At 38.2% G+C, this 13,059-nt stretch overlaps 2 protein-coding genes across 5 annotated transcripts; one reads left to right on the plus strand and one right to left on the minus strand.

Moving 5' to 3' along the window:
• The first annotated feature begins 1,301 nt into the window (after window positions 1-1,301).
• Window positions 1,302-10,275, plus strand: LOC147533239 (putative E3 ubiquitin ligase SUD1). 4 transcript variants are annotated; one of them, XM_086651054.1, is made up of 10 exons: window positions 1,336-1,811; window positions 4,300-4,989; window positions 5,691-6,443; window positions 6,549-6,760; window positions 6,861-7,217; window positions 8,451-8,608; window positions 8,695-8,858; window positions 8,951-9,097; window positions 9,277-9,805; window positions 9,895-10,275. In XM_086651054.1, the coding sequence occupies exons 1-9, from the start codon at window positions 1,503-1,505 to the stop codon at window positions 9,793-9,795; spliced, it is 3,309 nt and encodes a 1,102-aa protein (XP_086507180.1). In that variant the 5' UTR covers window positions 1,336-1,502; the 3' UTR covers window positions 9,796-9,805; window positions 9,895-10,275. The 4 variants fall into 4 exon arrangements, with proteins under 4 accessions (XP_086507177.1, XP_086507179.1, XP_086507180.1 ...); XM_086651052.1 differs by having other exon boundaries at window positions 1,350-1,811; window positions 8,448-8,608; XM_086651051.1 differs by having other exon boundaries at window positions 1,302-1,811; window positions 8,448-8,608; window positions 9,277-10,275.
• A 384-nt stretch (window positions 10,276-10,659) lies between these two features.
• Window positions 10,660-12,446, minus strand: LOC147533240 (uncharacterized). The gene has a single exon (XM_086646512.1). The coding sequence runs from the start codon at window positions 12,317-12,319 to the stop codon at window positions 10,910-10,912; it is 1,410 nt and encodes a 469-aa protein (XP_086502638.1). The 5' UTR covers window positions 12,320-12,446; the 3' UTR covers window positions 10,660-10,909.
• Window positions 12,447-13,059: the final 613 nt, after the last annotated feature.

A 13,059-nucleotide genomic window follows, 5' to 3' on the forward strand; every position in this document is an offset into this window, starting at 1 on the left:
CGCCGGAAAACTGCCATTGATTTAGGGTTTTCAAGAGATATTGCAAGCAAAAGCATTGGGTAAGGAGTAAAAGGACCTTCGTTTTCCGATGTTCAGATTCTCGTTCTTGATCGCGATGCTACAATACCGTCGTCTTTTTTTTTTTATCAAGATTCTCGTTCTTGATCTTTATTTCCGATCTTGCGTTCCCTTTGTTTCGTGGTTAGCGACAGAGGCAAAGAAGATCCAGTTCCCCCAAACATCTCTGATGATCTCCATGGCGGAGTCTCTCTGTTTCTTGATTGAGAAGAATGGATCTCCTTTGACTTGAATAAAAATACTACAGATGTGAGTGTGCATAGCAAAAATGGCGAGTGCATATAAAATGTTTATTGCATTGGCTGGCTCCAAAGAATTCCAGAGAATGGCAGAAAGCGTTTTAGAGGCGCCTCCTTTTTGTTTTGTTGAAGGCTACAATTTTAAAGGCACCTTCACACAAGTTCTAATTTCATTCTAGATCGAGTAAGTTTCACGAATAACATCTTCTTTTTTGTTGAAAGAGGAACAACATCCCTGGTTATAGAACCATACTTCGCCATATTTGACACTCAAAAATAGAATACAAATATCAAGAGTCACACTCAATAATGAGATATCAAACGAAGCAGGAGAATGTGTCATCTTGAATCTAGTTGTACCAGTAGACACTCTGAAAGGATCACACTCTTTGAACATCATGGCAAGTTAAACACAACCAAGTTGGATTTCTCTCTAGGGAGTACCTAAGGCACCCAACGAAATTGTTTTTTGCCGGGTGCTTGTTAGCACCCAGTACAGACTGGGTGCGTACTAGGGAGGCACCCAGTCCAGTCCGTCCGTCTAAGCCCTTTTTTTCCTTATCTTCTTCTTCTCCTTCTCATTCTTCTTTCTCCTTCTTCGGATCATCAACACTTTGTTTTAGAGACACAAGGAGAGTAAAATCATCATAGGAAGAACTTTGATTCCAAAACAACCTGGATCTATGATGAGGAGTTAAAGAGAGAAAAAATCTGGACCCAAAACCACCATTAAAATGCTCTCGAGAACTCTACTCGCGGGCAGGTCCCATACTAGTCTGAGACTTTAAGCAAACTTTCAGACTGATCCGAGTCTGAAGTGTTACTTTGGATTTCAAACGGGTCGGACCCGTTTCAGACTAATCCGAGTCCAAAGCGTTGCTTTGGATTTCAAACGGGTCGATCCGTGTCCGAGTGCCAATAGATGTTTGGGGTCAAAAGAGATAAACCTCATCCCAGAGTGCTAATAGCAATTTTCGTGTGCTTTTAGCCGCTCCCTTCTTCGATTCTTCCTATCGCCTTCCTTTTACCCTCCCTGCCCTTTTTCTCCCTTCAACTTTTCCGCGTCAAAAAAGAACATTCTTCCCTCCGGTTACCTTTCCTCTTCTAAACAGATTTCACTTTTGGGAATCAATTCTAGAGAGAGAAAGAAACAGAGAGAGATCCAAGACTGCGATTTTGGCAGCCATGGAGATGGGGGACGCACGAGCTAATCTGGTCGAAGATTTTAGGGATCGAAATAACAACAACGACGATGACGACACCGACGTTCAGGTGGAAAGAGTGGGAATGGTATCAATTATTAATCCATCTAACAACGTAGTTTCTTCTAGTTACGATGACGACGATGACGAAGATGTTTGTAGGATTTGTCGAAATCCAGGCGATCCTGATAATCCTCTTCGATATCCTTGTGCTTGTAGTGGTAGTATTAAATTTGTTCATCAGGATTGTCTTCTTCAGTGGCTTAATCACAGTAATGCTCGTCAGTGCGAGGTAAAACCCTTTTTCTCCCTTCCTTCTTAAAATTGAAAAGAAATAATTTCTTGACGAAGTGGTAAAATTAAATTGAAGGTTCTTTGCATCGTTTTGCCTGTGATTATTTATAACTTATGGCATCATACTTATGGAAAGATTAAGATGAGTGGACAATTAAGGGAGGAATGATTTTTAGGGTTTTTGTTTAGTGCTTTTTGGAGCTTCTTGTTCTGCTTAAAACTTAACTTAGGGTTCATATATGAGATAGTTTACCTAGTTATATAAAACAAGATAATGGTTAAGTTGGTCTATTCAGATTGGAGACGTGATTAGTTAGTTTTGTGCTGCCAAGGCATATTAGGTATTTCCTAGTATTTTTTTGGTACTAGGTATGTCCCTAGCTTGCTAATAAGGTTAAGGTTGAAACTAGTATATGAATCAAAACCGAAAACAACAAATGATTAAGAAGGAAAAAAAACAAGAGTATTGCAATTGGTCGTGAACGGTTTGGCAATACCATACACTTTTGAAGTTTGGCATGTTTGCTTACTGCACGCTTGATGTGAAAACTCATTTAGAGGTCAAGAGGAATAATGGGTAGATGACGATACATACTTATCTTAATTATGAAAACATTTATGGATTGTGAGTTGAAGATGAAAAAAAGAACAAAGCTACTCCTGGACTTATATAAATAACACATGTCCAAAAAATTATACCAAGTGTATTGAATTATTAGGAGTTCATGAGTACTATGCTCAGAAACCTAGGCACATACTATCTGTAGTTTCTTTGCCTTGTAAATCTTTCTCGTTCAATATTAGTTCAAAGTTTCAAAAAGAAGTTTGAAGTAGTGTGTTTGTTGGCATGGCCAAGTTGTCACTGTTCTTTTCTCTCCATAGAAAATGCAGCAAATCCAATCACTACCAATCATTTGGTTAACACTGTTCTCTTCTCCACCCTCGTGGGCCATATTATTAGTCTTATAGCATGTTTCTTTGATGTAAACATTGTCAGGAGCTTACACTCTTCAATTATGTTATGTACTTCTACCAAGCTCCCAGAGTTCAATACAACTTAATAAACCCTCTTATGTACCTGGCAATCGAAGTTAGTTGGTTTGTTGAAAGCGGACTGTAAATGGAGTTTTAGAAGAAGAATTGAAAGAGTAGAGAAATAAAGTTCTTTTGTTTTGAGGTTAGAATGTTAGATAAAACAATTATTTGCTCATTTTAGTTTATGCCAAAGTATTAAAACCAAAATTTGTCAGTGGAAGCGATTGACACATTTTGCTTTCGACCCGCTATAGACAGGAATGGAGGTTACATGATCTTTTTGCAGGTTTTCATAAGAAATTTGGCGAAATATTTCGACACGTTTCATTTGGCCTCCAACTTGCAGAAAACTAAGAGATGTAGATAGAGGAATGAAACCCTAAAGCATCAGAAAGCTTTAGAGAGAGAAGGGGGATAACACCTTGCTAAAGCCTAAATGTAATGGAGTTTCAGGCTTTGGAGACAAGTATTTGACTGAAGAAGCCTTAAAGGAGAAGCCCTTATTTAGTTAGTATTCTAAGTTTTTTACAAAAATACCTCCTCACTAAACCAAAATTCTTGAGTGTTCCTTATATTCTTACAAAATACCCCCTGACTTGCAGACTTCTGTTAATTTGCACTTAATTTTGACAAAATACCTCTAACTTAACCTGCCTTGGTTATTTTTCCGTTATATTCTTCAAAAGTACTCCTTGACTTAGCAGGCTTGTCTTAGTCTTCAGAGTTTTGTAAATACCCCCTAACTTCGTAGACTTGTGTTAGTGTTCAGCTAATTTATTACAAAGTACCCCATGATTTAACCAACTTCTGTTAGTGTTCTGTATTTTTATTTTTATTTTTTGCAAAATTCACCTTTATCTGTATGACCCGAAATCCGAATACCCTTCTACGGATACTCACTTTTCAGATGGGTGATGCAAACCCATTATTTGAATGTGTTAGAAAGATGGGTGAACTTGTAATGGATGAAGCCTCATTATTTTAAGTTTTTGTCTAGTTAAGAAGTTTGTGTTATTGTTATTTCTACCATAATTAATTGGTGCTAGAGTAATGGTAACATATTGTTTATGCCTATTTATTGTCTAATGATCTTGTGACAAAGCATTATATCCCATTTTTATCATTTGTACAACTTTTACATCATTTTTATAGATTTGTCAAAATTTCCACACTGGTTGAAATGTTCCCACGAGATAATTCCGTTTCCGACCCTACCGAAATATAGACTGAAACCCGACATTAATAGCTTAGTTTATACAGATCGAGGGTACATTACTATATAGGAAATTTTCTTTACGCAGAAGTATTGTTACCCCTGTCTTTAACCCTCGATGCTCTCAAGACTGATATTCCTTGTGATCTCACTTTTTCTATGGTTTGTTGTGTTCTGCCCCTTTCTCTTTAGCTATTTTAGTAGCAGCCGCAGTTAATGCTCTTGACTTACTTTTCAGGTCTGCAAACATCCATTTTCTTTCTCCCCTGTTTATGCTGAAAACGCACCAACTAGACTTCCATTCGCTGAGTTTGTGGTTGGAATTGCAACGAAAGCCTGCCATGTTATGCAGTTTTTCACACGCCTTGCTTTTGTACTTTCCGTCTGGCTTTTAACAATACCCTTCATCACATTTTGGATATGGCGACTGGCTTTTGTGAGGAGTTTTGGTGAAGCTCAGGGATTATTTCTTAATCATATATCTGCTACTGCAATTCTTACGGATTGCTTTCACGGGTTTTTACTCTCTGCTAGCATTGTTTTTATCTTTTTAGGAGCCACTTCTTTGAGGGATTATTTTAGGCATTTGCGAGAATTAGGAGGTCAAGATGCTGGAAGAGAAGAAGGAGGTGATAATGGGGCTCGCGCTGCAAGAGGACCCCTTGCACCTGATAATAGGGTAAATGCTGTTGATGGAAACGGTGAAGATGTTGCTGCAGGGCAAGGTATTGCAGGTGCTGGTCAAGTGATCAGAAGAAATGCAGAGAATGTTGCTGCTAGATTGGAAATGCAGGCTGCGCGTCTTGAAGCACAAGTTGAACAGATGTTTGATGGTCTAGATGACGCTGACGGTGCGGAAGATGTACCTTTTGATGAGCTTGTTGGCATGCAAGGGCCTATTTTTCATCTAGTTGAAAATGCTTTCACTGTGAGTCCCATTCTTCTCTGCAATCAAAATGTTGTATCATCATCCATCTCAGCCTTTTCAACTGATGTAGGCTAATATTTTTCTTCGAATATGTAAAGGTTTTATAGACAAAATGCCTGCCTAATTTTTCACCATTAGAGTTCGAAGCCAGTTGTTCACTCCTTTGAATATTGTGAATCCAGATGTGCAAACTCAAATGGGACATACTGTGCTCCTGAAGGTGTTCATGAGAATTTCCTTACAAAAGATCAGGATAATTTTCTCCACAGAAAAGTTTGCATATGGATTCATGTTGGGATATTTGATATCTGTTTTTGTAGATCAACAAATACCTTAGGACTTAGACATCTCCATGAGAATTAGATAAGCAAGAGTTGTATAATCTAAAGCTTTCACTGACCTAACATCTTAAATTCCATTGTCGTCACTGAACCAGAGGTCCCATAAGGTGAAGGCTTGCATCATTTTCGACGAGTCAAGTATCCTTGTTCCACTTATAAAATATAAGCAATTATGAAACATAAGCAAGTAGTTGTAGGAGAAGTTTGTCATTGCTTCTCAATTCACTATAATTGTTCATGAAGGAAAACCTGATGAAATAGCTTTCCTAGTTTATAATTCTATTTAATACTTCCTTTTTCTGCAGAAAGATTATCAATAAATAATTAATGCTAAAATGGTGCTCTCACTTCTCTGGACAGGTTCTAGCAAGCAATATGATATTTCTTGGGGTTGTTGTTTTTGTGCCGTTCTCGTTGGGCCGAGTTATTCTTCATTATATCTCTTGGTTTTTCTCCACAGCTACAAGTCCAGTATTATCAACATTCATGTCAGTTACAGAGTCCGCTGTTTCTTCAGCAAATATATCAGTGCAAAATGCACTGTCTGTTGCTACAAATATGTCATCTGAACTTCAACAGGATGGTCTGGTTTCTCATGCTGTGGAAGTATTATCAGAAACCTTGAATGCGACCACAAGCCTAGAAGTATCAAAAAATGTTGCTAACGCACTTCCACTAGACCCAAGCTCACGCCTATCTGACGTTGCTACTCTTGCCACTGGATATATGGTCATTATTTCGCTGATATGCTTCTACCTTGGTGTTGTTGCTTTAATTCGTTACATCAAGGGTGAAACTTTAATTGTTGGGAGACTTTATGGTATTGCATCTTTAGCAGAAGCCATTCCTTCCCTTATCATACAATTCGTGACAGCAATGAGACACTTGGTGACGATGTTTAAGGTTGCATTCCTTCTGGTAATTGAGCTTGGGGTTTTTCCTTTGATGTGTGGATGGTGGTTGGATGTTTGTACTATTAAGATGCTGGGGAAGACAATTTCTCAAAGAGTAGAATTCTTTTCAGTCTCCCCCTTAGCAAGTTCCTTGATACATTGGGTAGTAGGAATTTTATACATGTTACAAATAAGTATTTTCGTCAGCCTTCTTCGAGGGGTATATACTCTAACCTCTGATGAGATGGTCACATTTAAATTTCTGATAACTAGCCTTTTCTCTGTTCCTTGAATGATAATGTTTTATGTTTTCACCACTTTGTAGGTTTTGCGTAATGGAGTGCTATACTTTCTTCGAGATCCAGCTGATCCAAACTACAATCCTTTCCGAGACCTTATCGATGACCCTGTGCATAAGCATGCTCGCCGCGTTCTGCTGTCAGTTGCGGTTTATGGGAGTTTGATCGTGTTGCTTGTGTTTTTACCAGTTAAACTTGCCATGAGATTAGCACCGTCAGTCTTCCCACTTGATATATCGTAAGTTTTCACCAGAAGCTTAGTCAAACACCAACTTTGCACTCTTCCAGTTTAGTCTACTTTGGGTGGTAATATTAATCGGTGTATTTTAATGTTACAGTGTGTCTGATCCATTCACCGAGATTCCTGCGGACATGCTTCTCTTCCAGATCTGTATACCATTTGTCATTGAGCATTTTAAGCTGCGGGCAACAATTAAATCTGTTCTACGTCAGTGGTTTATTGCAGTTGGTTGGGCTCTCGGCTTAACTGAATTCTTGCTACCCAGAGCTGAGGATGGTGGTCAGGAAAATGGGAATGTGGAAAGGCGACAGGACAGACTACATGATGGGCAACGAGGTGGGGCACACCAGCAAGATCAGGACCCAAGACCACGCATTGTTGAAGACGATATGAACCGACATACAGGCAATTCTGATGTTGCAGAAGACTACGACGGCGACGAGCCTGATACCGAGTAAGTATTAACTTTGTACTTCTAGTTCTAGTCTTACGTTCATATGAATTGCAAACACAAAAATTTGTTTCATATGAAACATAGTTTTTTTTTTCTTTCGAGGGAAAAAAAAAAAGATTTGAATGAGTATATTTATAGAACTATTTACAAGGATAGGCAAGAGAATAGGAGGAACTTGTTAAATCATCCAAGCCTCCCAATCGACTACCATAATTTCTATTAGTTGATGGGATTATTTGTTCAAAGGCTATCGATTTTAATAATTCTGAATCAAGGTTACCAGATACTCTCCTCTACCCTACGTACCGCGTACCCGATTCACCGTACCCGAATTTCGTACCCTTTTTGGGTGGGTTCGCGATCTAGTACCCCACAATTAGTGTACCTGAATTTTTAGTCTTAATTAACCTAAAATCTTTGTAGAAAACTATAAATTCGACTAATTGGGTAGTTAAACCACAAGAACTTTTTTAATTGGCTTGTTAGATTGTAAGTTTGATGGAGAAATGATGTCTAAGAGTAGGTGTATCTATTATAAATGCATCCTAGTGAGTATTTATTGTCTATGAAAAATAGTCCAAAACGTACCGAACTAGAAAATGGCGTACCGGAGAAGTATACCCCTAGCGTACCCGATACTCGCATGGTAGCGTTCCGCGTACCGGTACCCGTACCACGTACCGGAGCGATCCGCGTACCAGGTAACCTTGTTCTGAATCCTACTAGTTGCTGTGGCTTTTTGTAATGACTTGGCGATCAATAGGATACCTTTTATTTTCATTTTGAGGAGGTTCAGTCATAGAGAAACATAAGGATAGATAATTGCGTGTCCGAACTTAAGCAGTTAAAATAGTAGAAACTATTACATTGTTTTTCTACTATCCCTTGCTTGCTGAAGGAGTTAAAAGGGGAATAGAACTGAATAGAGATAGAAGAGCTCATTCTAAAGTGGAGTAAGTATGCCATTTAAATGGGGTCTGCGGGAGAACTTAGCAAGTCTTTGCCAGTATATTTGGAGATATGGAATTTTCGAGTTATAGTCATCACTGGATCATAGAGAAAATAAGCAGTACTACTATTGAAACACTTACATTTGGGTTTGAAGGCCCTTACGGCCACACCATGTCACTAATTTTAGATGCTAATATTTTTGCCTTACTCTATATTTTGCTAATCATCATAATTAATCTCTCCTATTTCTTATTGGTGGCAATTGTTCACAACTCTTAGCAGGTACGGCTTTGTACTCCGCATTGTGTTGCTGCTGGTCCTAGCATGGATGACCCTGCTTCTCTTCAACTCGTCCTTGATTGTGATACCCATTTCATTAGGTCGTGCGCTATTCAATTCCATTCCTCTTCTACCAATAAGTCACGGCATCAAGTGCAACGGTAATATTCTTGTAGCAACCTTTCTTTATTCTGCATTACCTTTCTTTTGAGGTGAACAAGTAACTAGTTTATCACTGCTTCTGTAGATCTGTACGCCTTCACTATTGGAAGCTATGCCATCTGGACGTTATTGGCTGGAGCAAGATACTTCGTCGAGCATGTCAAAGCAGGGAGAACCAAAATTCTGTTGTGCCAAATCTGGAAGTGGTTCGGCATTGTTCTCAAAAGTTCGGCACTATTGTCAATCTGGGTATGTCATTTCGTTAAGATCTTTCATATGATTAACTAACTCATATGTGTTCAGTTCTCGATCTGATTTCGGTTCTTCACTGTTTTCTCCAGATCCTTGTTATTCCAGTATTGATTGGTCTGCTATTCGAGCTGTTGATCATTGTACCAATGAGAGTGCCCGTGGATGAAAGCCCTGTTTTCCTCTTGTATCAGGACTGGGCATTGGGTCTCATCTTTCTCAAGATCTGGACTAGACTGGTATATCTTTATCATATCTATAGTTCTATGTCATTCTTAGGTTTGTCTAGGAAATAAGGAAATATTGAAGAAAACAACTCACCGTTGGCTGTTGATTATATATTTGAAAATCATTTGAGGGAGTTAGTAGTAATCATTTTATAGTCGTATTGATTTTATAATCCTATGTGGGAAAACAGGTTATGCTTGACCAGATGACGCCTCTAGTGGACGAGAGTTGGCGAATCAAGTTCGAGAGAGTTAGAGAAGATGGTTTCTCTCGTTTGCGTGGACTTTGGGTACTACAGGAAATAGTAATACCAATCATCATGAAGCTTCTAACAGCTCTCTGTGTTCCATACGTTATTGCCCGGGGAATGTTTCCTGCACTTGGATATTCTCTAATAGTAAACTCAGCTGTATATAGGTTCGCCTGGATTGGATCTCTCACCGTTACTCTACTATGTTTCTGTGCCAAAAGATTCCACACATGGTTCACCAACCTCCACAATTCCATTCGAGATGACCGATATTTGATTGGTCGAAGGTTACATAATTTTGGCGAACAAGCTGTGGCAAGGAGAAATGAAGCTAATACAATTGTGGAATCTCAGGACCAAAATCTGCAAGATGATGCTGCCTTAATTGAACAAGATCAAGATCGGGTTGATATCGGAATGAGGTTAAGACATCCAAATTTGCAAATTCCCCAAAATTAGAGGGCTGAAAGTAAGTTCATTCCTCTGGTATCTGTTTGAAATTGTAGTATTGATTCTATCAAAGATGTGAAAATTCGACTTTGACGATTTATGTCTAAGGGTGAGAGATCGAAATTGAGTCCGAAAGGAAAATGACGAGCTTATGGTCGAAGTAGATGGAACGATTCAAACGTATGGCATTTGATTGGTCGAATCAGAGTTGGTGGAAAATCAAACTTGAACACTGAAGGTGTTGGTTTTGGTCGGGTGGGTGGGTGGGGAAATGTAAAGATAAAACATGATTTTTTTTTTCTTATTAGTTCTTTAAGTGAATTTATTTGAAATATTTAGTCGATTTCCGGGGACCTTCATTATCTTTGACTTTGATTTATCCTGTGGAATAGGTGAAGAAGATTTTTCGTAGAGGTATGTTCAGAGATATTGTATAAAAGAAAGAAAAACTAGTCTTAATTTAAATTATGATATTTGATTATGAGATAACAGTTGACTTTATGTGATTCAGTTACATGTGAAAGCATTAAAAAAATTGGTAGATAAAGGCTGGGTCTTTATGTGATTGTCCTTTTTATGTAAATTTGTTTCCTTATTAAACTAGCCCATCCAGGCTAAATATGTCTCCACAATGATGGTGGTTTCAATAGATAAGGGTTGTGCAATGGTTAGGTAATCCACACTTGATCCCTATTCATAGACTGAACCAAAGGGTTTGGTTGCTGGATAATTGAATCCAAATCAGGGTCATAGTTTTATTCCTGAACCATACCCTTGTTTCATTGTTTGGAGATCTATAAGCATGTTGCACTAAATCATGGTCATTAACTTCGGTTATTTAGAGATCTTCAAGTAGTAAAAATACAATAAAAATGATAACAATAAAGATTTATTGGGTTGATCGAGGAGAGAATCAAACAAAAGAACTCGAAAGAAATGATCAAACAACATTGCAGTCTATAACCACCTACCCTTGCCAATTGAGGTCTTTTGTCATACATTTGGCTTTGGACTTGTCCAAGATTCCACCTATCACCACCGCCACCACCACCACCCCCCCCCCCCCCCCCCCCCCCTCCCCCACTACCACCTCCCCTATTCCTTTTATTGCCAAAAACTGTCATTAATTCATGACAGGAGAAAAAGAAACAACATCCATAAACTCAACATCCAATTCAAGTCTACTCATAGACTCAGGTGGAAGACAAACCTCCAAATCAACACTACCACCCCCCTCACGACCAGGGTAAGAAGAAACCTTCCCACTAAATTTATTCCCAAATCCACTTCTAGCCGCCACAGCTTTTCCCCACCCAAATTCACATCCATACATATCAAACCTAGGTGAACTTCCCATCATCACACTATTCGGATCAAATGATTCACCAATCTTATAAACCATTGGTTCATTCATCCATTTCTCTAAAAACCCACGAATTTTCTCATCACTATGACCATTTACAGCTTCATTTAGTAGCTGCGCCGCCCATCCAAGGCTGTTACTTAATAACTCCCCTGCCGTGGCTGTCCCAAACACTATCTGAATACAATTTCCAAAATAATCTAAAGACAATGGTGGGTTTAATCTCAATCTATTATTTGCGGCTAATCTGCAACTTGTCTTCTCTTCATTAGATAAACATCTAGCTCTTGTTATACTTCTCCACATTAAAGCACTCAAAGCTTGAAAAGACGATATCGTGTTGTCACATTTCGATTCTTGATTCGCTCTCGCTTTGAGTTTAGCTAGTGATTCTTTCGAAAAATGAAACATTCTTTCTCTTAAAAGAGGGGGTTCGAATCTATCGATGAATTGATTAGAATGAGTAAAAGGAAGATTGATAGTTGGATCTTGTTTGTCATTTAAAAACCAACGTTTATTAATGGGTGGATTTGAAATTGATTCACTTTTACCTTTTGATCTATAAATTTCAGCCCAAGAGTTAAAGAAATGCCAATATGAAGTTCCATCACCTAAAACATGATTAAATGTACAACCAAGAAAGTAACCATTAACAAGCTCTGTTACCTGAATGGTTAGTAAAGGAATTGTGTGACCATCATGGTTGACGGCAGGACCCATAATGGGAAAAAATGAATTGAAAATCGCCGGAATATCGGTAGGCGATAGAACATCGTTTATCGTTACGTTTTTGGCGATTGAGTGGATGAATTCAGCTCCTTGAGGGTTACTGCAGTCAATAGAAACAGAGTAGAAAGGTGGGTTTTCTTGTTTTTGGGTTGAGAGACGACCAGAGAGAGGGAAGAAATGAGTTAAAGTGAGAGAAAGGGAGTTCTTGAGTTGGTCAATAATGGTGGCTAGTGATGTCGAGTTTGGTGATGAAGAGAAGAGAAGACCCTTTTGAATGTGGTGAACAGAAAGCATGGCAATGTCCCATGGGGTCAAAAATTGTGCTTGTTTGTATAAATCTTCATCTGGATTTCGATGTGGTTTTATTGTGCACTTTGAGATTTGACGAACAGTTTGAGTTTTGGGTAGTGATGATTCTGCAGCTGCGTGATAATGATTCATATCTGATCCTATGAGGAAACTAGTCTCTCTTTAGTGGTTGATAATTGAAAGAGAAAGGGGAAAAAATGATTAGAGGGATAGAGAGAGGTGAGAGAAACACTAAGGGAGGAGAGATAAATACTTGTATTACCACAAATTTGGAAACAGTCCCAAAAATTAAAATGATATAAAAAAATAAAATATCATGGGGTTGTTTTTTTTTTTTTTGTTGAACATCATGGAGTTGTTACCTAGAAAATTGTTTTTTTTTGGATCTGATATGGATTACAAAAAGAATTTGCACTTGGGTACTTTTTTGGGTAATGAAAGAATCTCAAGTACTATTTTTTTTGTTGAACTAATCTCAAGTACTATTGTCTTCATCAAAAAAAAAATCTCAAGTACTATTGAATTGAGATTTTAAAAAAAAAAATACTGTTGAATTGATTGTCAAAAAAGATTTCATTCATTTTCTAGGTGTGCCATGATACTAGGCTTGCCAATAGCAAAATGAAAGCTAATAGAGAACTTTGGAAAGTTATATGGGTGCCTTCCATTATTTCTAAAGGTGTGCATGAACTTAGGAGTGTCAACGGGTGGGTTCTGATTTGGGTATTTCACTACCCATGTCCCATAGTTGTTAGAAGTTTAGTTTTTACCCGTTCGAGTTTATAACAATTCTGGTTCAATAGCATAAAGATCAAGAATAAGAACCTATACAAAATTCGAGTATTTGTCGGGGTATTAGGTGCTTTATCATT

This window comes from Eschscholzia californica, unplaced genomic scaffold (genome assembly GCF_041429995.1).
Source record: "Eschscholzia californica isolate CP2 unplaced genomic scaffold, dmEscCali1.0.p SCAF_6, whole genome shotgun sequence".
Lineage (NCBI taxonomy): Eukaryota > Viridiplantae > Streptophyta > Magnoliopsida > Ranunculales > Papaveraceae > Eschscholzia > Eschscholzia californica.

Bases quoted from the DNA above. Each gene is read 5' to 3' on its own strand.
- LOC147533240 (XM_086646512.1), bottom strand. From the start codon at position 12,319: ATGAATCATTATCACGCAGCTGCAGAATCATCACTACCCAAAACTCAA.
- LOC147533239 (XM_086651051.1), top strand. From the start codon at position 1,503: ATGGAGATGGGGGACGCACGAGCTAATCTGGTCGAAGATTTTAGGGAT. The intron at 4,990-5,690 runs GTGAGTCCCATT...TTCTCTGGACAG, and splicing joins TAGTTGAAAATGCTTTCACT to GTTCTAGCAAGCAATATGAT. The intron at 9,098-9,276 runs GTATATCTTTAT...GTGGGAAAACAG, and splicing joins TCAAGATCTGGACTAGACTG to GTTATGCTTGACCAGATGAC.